This window comes from Pundamilia nyererei, unplaced genomic scaffold (assembly GCF_000239375.1).
Source record: "Pundamilia nyererei isolate P.nyererei 1_Seehausen unplaced genomic scaffold, PunNye1.0 scaffold00410, whole genome shotgun sequence".
NCBI lineage: Eukaryota > Metazoa > Chordata > Actinopteri > Cichliformes > Cichlidae > Pundamilia > Pundamilia nyererei.
The window spans coordinates 68,653-76,244 of NW_005187811.1; the positions used below are offsets into that span (position 1 = coordinate 68,653).

Here is a 7,592-nt window from a genome sequence, read left to right on the forward strand (position 1 = left end):
CCTCTTTCTGGCGCAAAGTGAGCGATAAACAAACATGAGAGCCGATCAGCTGATCATTGATCAGTTTTCATGATTGAAGTAGAAACGGGAGAGGGAGGGGGAGAGGGAGAGGATGAGAGAAGAAGAGGCAGCTGTGCAGCAAAGACACAGAATAACTCCAGCTTTGTGCCTTTTTCATTGTAGCTGAATTACGGGACAAACTGTTCCTTTTCACCTCAATAAGAAACGCGTAATATTTTCTCTCAATACCAGACGGGACGGTTGGCAAACTCTAATAACTTATGAACAAAATAAAGTTCAACATCATTAACTTCATAGCACCCACCCAGCTGTATAGAAACTCCGTCATGCTAGCTAGCACGCAGTACGGAAAAAGTCAGAATAACGAAAATAAACTCCACCTAAACTTGGTTCATATCTGACCCAGAGAGACTGCAGGTCATAACTTCTTACCTGAAGTTCAGTTCACACTTGGACCGGCGGCTTCCTCGGGTCTCTTTTCCTTCTGCGTCCCTTTTCCTTCACCCATCTGCTGGCCTCCACCACTTGCTAATGTTACTGAATCTGTTGGAAGCTCCGCGATAGCCACCACACGAAGTAACGAGTAACGACCCTATCTAAATCCCAGTAACGAGTAACGACCCTATCTAAATCCCAGTAACGACTAACGCGTTCCTGATTTTGGCATAATAACTAGTTACCGTGCTCGTTACCACAATAATAACGTAGTTACTGTAACGCGTTACTTAATAACGCGTTAGTCCCAACACTGTAGATTACACATATATAATAGTCAAGTATGTCGAGTATGCCATAATGAACCACTAAAATGGAAACCACACTCAACAGTTCATTGCACCTAAATTTTGTTGTGCAAGTAGTTGTAATGCCCATTCTTTCCCTGTGTCCAGTTTATTGTTCTGTGCTGGTGTATGAAGAATTTACAAGATCACTGACATTTGGCTTTTTTTTTTTTTTAAAGCTTGTTAAGCTACCCTTTGTGAATCTCTGAAATTTACTTGTCAGCCTAGGTAAACTGGAGGAGGAGTTTGAGAAGAAGTTTAACAGCCTGCCACAGTATAGCCCGATGACCTTTGATAAAAAGGGCACTGCTGTTGCAAAAAAAAAGAAGTCCGACAGCACCACCATCCAAAGAGATGAGTCTAAGACCGGAAAAGGTAGGAACAAAGTTTGAGGTCCAGTCTACACTAGAATAAATAATGTGATATACATATGAGTGACAAATTAAAGAAACACTCAAACCCTCGGCCCCTGAAGATTTGGTGGATTTTGTTTGGGGGGTTTGTGTTCCCTTTGACTGAAGATTGAATGGTTACTGGATGTGGTCTCTTGAGGATCACGATATCCCAGTGTATAGGACACAACAGTTCACAACATTTCATTGGGTGATTAGATGAGGATTATTTGAATGACATTCTATGGCCTTCACAGTCATTGGACCGTACCCTAACTGAAGATTTCGCCCAGTTGTTAGACAGCAATTTCCACTGCCAGCATCAAAACATCTAACTATAAATATATTTTCGATCAATGTTTTAGACACCTATGGACATTAAGGCACTAAAGCTTGATGTTGAGTTTTTTTTATTAATTTGTCACCCATTTCTACACCCTCACTTATCATCCATAATCCACTCTATACCTGTTTATACAGTCCTATTCAGGTACTAAGGACCAGTTCTCATTATGTATAAAAAAATAGAAACAAACCAAAGAAACCTTTGGACTCCATAACATTGAATTTCCATGATCTTCCTTTCTTTACCTATCTGTTTTTTTGTTGTTTGTTTGTTTTTTTTGTTTGTTTGTTTTTTTTTGCTATATCAGGGCCATCTCAGAAAAAGACTACATTCCACAAGATTGTTAGGACGAGATTGCACAAACAAAAAAAGGAGAAACCAGGTGCAGTGGAAAAAGGTGAAATAGATTGTTGATTTTTGCGCTTTATATAGCAGGTCCATAAACCATTTTCAAATTAAAACTGAAACACAGGGGATGAAAATGTTCAAAAGTTACCTGTTTTTGTGATTTCTAAGTTATTAAACAAAACTGTAACTATAGGACACAGGGGATATCTATGAAATACTCTGCAGAGAATTATTTGTAAACAGTATGCTTTTGTTTGGTCACAATGAATGATAAAATTGTAATCGTTAAGTCATTGTTAAGAGGACTCAAATGTCTGTGCTGGTGATTTTCAGTTTTTTTTTTATGTCTGTGCAATGGTCAAATGACTGAAACCATTGTGGTGATTGTGCTCCACAGCAGTGGGACAGACTGATTCCACACTGGATATAGGTTCGGAAGTCAAATTATGTGCTCCCGTTCCCATAATGTGCCCAGATGTCCAGGGCACTGCTACCATGGAGATACTAGTTGGTAGCCAGAAACGAAAGGCAAGGAAGACTAAGATTACACACTTGGTGCGCACGGCACATGGCAGTGTGTCTCCAAGTGAGGGTGAGTAACGTCAATATCCATTTTGTTTTTGCAGTTTAGCTCAATGTATCAATATACATGAAAAAAATGTCATTTTGGAAGTGGCAGGTCCAACTTGATAGTCCAGAATTTGTCTTATGCTGATATTATATTTTAATTTATTTAATTAGTAAGATACTCAGTCCACCCAGGCTGATATATTAAGGAAACTGGAACTAAAAGCTTATTAGCTTGTAGCAGCCTGTACCTACATTGTCTGATAATTCTTGTATACAGTATCTTGGCATTAAACTGTAAATTGAAAATGGCAGCAATGTATTTCTCAAAATCTCCGCAACTCTGAAAGTGTCCGTGTGGTCAACAACTGACACACATCATGCCGCTATCGTGTGACCCAATCAGAGATAGTCAGGGGCGGGACCTCTAAAATTGGCCATGGTCCTGTAGTTGTCCCGTAGTCCTTTGTGTGTACATTTGAAAGTGCAGGTGGAAGAGGGAGGTGAGTAGCTTGAATAAAGCGATATCAATTCATTAAATCCTGAATCAACTTTTAAATATAAATATATTTTGCCAGAAACGCCAGAATCTCAGATTAAAGCTCTCAAAACTATTTCAACAACCACCAAACAGCAAATGAGAGCAGGTACACGGATTCTGCACAAAGACGTAAACACAGAGCACCGACCCGACGCATCAGAATCAGCTTTCTCTTTCTTGGCTTTCTCACCCGACGGCACCTACACGGACACGTCTCTCTCCAACCAAAATTCACTGAACCAGCAGCAAAATAAGATCTAAACTACGCTTCACATTTGATAAATATTGTCATTACTTTCCTCTTACTTTTGCTGTTTTGCTTCCACCACGATAAAATCACACTTTGTGCACAGCTCTCTCTCTCTCTCTGTGTACTTCAAGAACAGTTTTCCCATCTCAAATCTTTGTTTTTTGGCGTTATTTATTCGCTTATTACCCACCAGTCTACCGTTGTTTACAGCACTAATGGCTGCTGTCTTTTTTTTTTTTTTTGGACTTGAATGTCCTCAGACAAGAAAGCCTAATTTCTGCTGTTCAATACTGTAGAAATTTATACTTTTTAAAATTATGCAGAATATTTTTAAGGTTATATGCTATAAAAAGCCAGGCCAGGAAAATCTCCTTCATGTTTTTCTGTGTTTTATTCTCAGTTACTTTGACACAAAGGCATCTGCTGTGATGTTCACACCTCTGATAAAGTCTCACATGTATCGTACTGATAAATGATCAGAATTATAAACAGCCTTTTTGTGTTGTTCTTGTTAGTAAATGGTAAATCGACCAATTCTTTTTTTCCAAAGGTTGATTCTGTTCATCTGGATGTAGCGTTTTCAGATTCTGAAGATTTACTTAACTGGCTGATTGAGAATGCATTAAGATATAGCGCTTTTCTACTCAGTCTGAGCACTCAACTTGTGCAGTCACCCAAACTCTTTTTCTAAGCTGTTTCTACATGCTTCCTGTGTAACAATCACACAGTCTTTTTGTGGCAGAGCTGAAATGCAGTGGAAATAGAATATTTAGTCATATGTTTAGTTTTATGGTAAAGAGGGACCACTGCATTTATGCAAACTGGCATAATAAAAACTGAATCCACAGACTTTGTGAAAACTAATAATTTTATTCTTAAATTTACCACTTTATTAGATAAACCTGCTTAACTTCTTGTTAATGCAAATATTTCAACAGCCAATCAAATGGCAGCAGTTTAAGCATGCAGAGATGGTTGAAGTTCAAACTTATCATCAGAATGAGGAAGAAAGCTAGTCTGAGTAATACTCAACTATTTCAGAAACAGATCTACTGGGATTTTCCTGCACAACAGTTTCCAGATTTTCAATAAAATCCAGTTTGTCTAGGCAAAAATGCCTTGTTTGTGCCAGAGGTCAGAGGGGAATGGCAGGTGAGTGTCTAAAATGTATCCAGGAGTTTGTATCTCACGTATGGTATCGGCCACAATTTCATTGTACATGTACAAAAGCAATAAAGGGCTATTTTATTCTGTTCTACTCTGCTTAAAGCATTCTTCAGATAAAAGAATTAGCGAAAATATTCACGCACTCGTACTCTGACGGATGCATCAGGGGGAACTCGAGGTTCTCACCCAAGGATACTCTTACACACAAACATAAGGAGCTGGGATTCAATCTACCGAAATTCCAGTCGGTAGATGACCCTTTCTGCCACCTGAGTCACAGCATCCCCAAACATAAGTGTTTGAATATAGCTCCTTCCTTCTTAGTACACCCTTTGCTGTGATGTGTGATGCTACATGTGCTGTAGATAGTGAAAGAACTGAGTGAGAGCACATTTGACCAAATTCATTTCTACGTACCACATAAATCAGCTAATATTTACTTATATGATCCAACCATTTCTACTTTTTGGTGGCACGATACACTCTGGCATCTCATGTCATGACGGTTTTTGGTAAAATTATTTTGAAACTTAATATGTGAGCAGAAACTATTAATGACATGTTCTGAAAAATATTCAGTTATGTTCCTGAGAATTGTACATATGTGCTTTGTTACTACAGAAGACAAAACAAGGGACCTGAACCAGGACCAGGATAAGAAGCCATTACCACAACAGAATTTATGCAATGAAATGGGGTGCTATAGTCACAGAGGAGAGGAGGCAGAAAGAAGCACCATATCACAAGAGCTGCCTGCCTTGTTCAGCTTGGCTGCCCTCGCTGAGGTTGCAGCCATGGAAAATATTCACAGGTAGAGACCGGTTACCGTATGCATGGACTTGGCTTGTGATTGTTATTCTTTTGCTAACACTTAAGGATTGTAATATACCAGAGATTAGTTAGGTTTTATTTATTGGGTCATTTTAATTAAGGTAGGCAAATTTTTCTTTTGGGGGTGGGGGAGTATTCCTCACTTAAATGTTATAAATTTGACCATTTAAAAAAATAGAGTGCACTGCTAGCACCCTTACATGCTGCTGTCTAGAATTTAGATATCTCATATGAACCATTCAGTTCAGTTCAGCTTTATTTATACGACGCATCCATATGACTCATTGCAACCCAGTATTTTTATTTTCATTTCTACTCTCTGATTCAGCTTTATATCAAATTACTCTTTATTTGTGTTATTCAGCACTGCAATAACCAAGCTTGGAGAGTTATAGCATTTTTAATACTCTTTCTTTTTATTGTATATTGTGTTATTTTGGTTTTATGACTGATTTGTCTTCTGTCAAGAATGAAGACATGAAAAAAGGAAAGAAAAAAAATGCTATTCATATGTCATATAGTCTTTTAGACTATGGTGGAAATGCAGAGAACTTGAAAGAATTTCCAAGAACTTTGCATTAAAAGACAATGGGCCTAGTGCTTGAAAGCAAAATCTTTAAACTAGTTTAAAAAATGAAGCATACTCTTCAGTCTCTCTTACTGTCTTGTTTCAGAGGTCAGAGAGGCTTGGCTGAGAGTCAGAATAACGAACTTTCCCAGACTCCAGTTCTCATCTCCTGCGCTGATCAGTGAAACTCTTCTGCTGTTCTGAGAAGCCACAACACGAAGGTTTGCATTGGATCTCAACTTTCCTCTGTGGTAGCCCCACACTGAATGAAGACTTGATCGAGAAGCTTTGGACATATTCCACCTTCCGCTTTGTGGTAAATTTCCTCGAAGGAGAAGGAGACCTTCTCCTCCTCCTCCTCTTCTTCCTCCACCTCCTCGTTATCTCAGTGTTTCCCCTTAAACCTTCTTTTGGTTTGGGGGAAAGATGCCTTTCTTAAGTCCATACATCCCCATCCCCACTCCCAGATATGCTAATAGGGCCTTTGAAAGTATCAAGCTATCAACCAGTGCATGGCTTCTCTTATAGAGATGGATGTCATGGGTTTATTGTACATGTTTATCAAACAGAGGCCATTTTAAAGTTAAGGCATTTTAGATGGAAAGAAAAAGAAACTGCATTTGTTTTAGAGACAGATCAGCTTTCTCTCATCTTTTATACCTCGCACATACACCTGCTGAAGAGTTCCCTCCACCTCTGTTACAATACCTCTGCATTTAAATAGCTCTTAATCCCTTTTAGCTTCAACCCAAAATGGCTTAAACCAGGGTAACCAACCACGATTGGTAGACCATTACTAACTTAGTCTTACGGTGTACTCAAACACTGAAGAAATCTTGGTTGAGGTTTGGATATGTGTTAAAATTGTGATGCTTTACTACAAAAGTGTGGTAACCGCAAATAAATGTGTTATAGCCTGAATATGAAAAGTAGACCTGTGCATCACTTGCATGTAAACAAGGAGCCCTGTCTAATTTCTAGCAGTAGAATCACAGTGTGGCTGTGAGGCTTGTGGGGGAAAAAACACATTTTTGTGATGGGGAGATTGAGGAAAAGTGCTTAAACTATAGTCTTAACCCTCCCACCTACACCCTCTTTGCCACCAGAAAGCCCTCAAGCAGCTTCTTGCTCAGTGTCCCAAAGTCAGTGCAAACATTTCTGAAAAGTGAATGCAGTTTTTGTCAATACTTGATCTTATTGCAGTTTGCGTAGCAGTTAGAAAGGTTAATTTATGTGTACGTCTTACTTCATGAAAGAGGTGTTTTGCTTGTTTATACCATAAAAATAGACTAATCATAAGTTTAAGTTTAAATTGCTCATGTAACGGGGTAATAAAATGCATCATCTCCACCAGAGGCAGTGTTCTTACTTAAGTCAGTAGTATCTTTAACACCCTCAGGACCTGGCTAAAACCAGCCACAATTTCAACATAGATGAGAGGAGTCTCAGTGGAATATATGTGTGTGTGTGTGTATATATATATATATATATGTATGTGTATATATATATATATATATATATATATATACACACACACACACACACATATTGCACAGTAGAGAAATTAGAGAAGTATAAAACGTTTCTCGACTTGTGCTAATTTATTTGGATTGGCAGACAGAGCAGACAAAGATGACCACACCACAGTGAGCTCACAGATGACCTGGAAACACCTGTGATAAAATTCTTGTCATTCTTCAGTATTTGTTGTCGGACTCTTTTCTGTGGCAGGAATTTCACAGCGTGTGGGGCACAAAGCAAAATGGCAGACAATGGGAG

At 38.7% G+C, this 7,592-nt stretch overlaps 1 protein-coding gene across 3 annotated transcripts in view; it reads left to right on the forward strand.

Moving 5' to 3' along the window:
- bbx (BBX high mobility group box domain containing) overlaps positions 1-7,278 on the forward strand; it is a 32,735-nt gene extending 25,457 nt beyond the window's left edge. For 2 of the 3 annotated variants that reach the window (XM_005753170.2, XM_005753171.2), the window contains exons 9-13: positions 1,027-1,178; positions 1,849-1,938; positions 2,287-2,481; positions 5,036-5,225; positions 5,920-7,278. In XM_005753170.2, the coding sequence (XP_005753227.1) occupies positions 1,027-1,178; positions 1,849-1,938; positions 2,287-2,481; positions 5,036-5,225; positions 5,920-5,998 (706 nt within the window). In that variant the 3' untranslated portion in view covers positions 5,999-7,278. The remainder of the gene's footprint in view (positions 1-1,026; positions 1,179-1,848; positions 1,939-2,286; positions 2,482-5,035; positions 5,226-5,919) is intronic. The other variant, XM_005753172.2, reaches the window with a different exon arrangement.
- Positions 7,279-7,592: the final 314 nt, after the last annotated feature.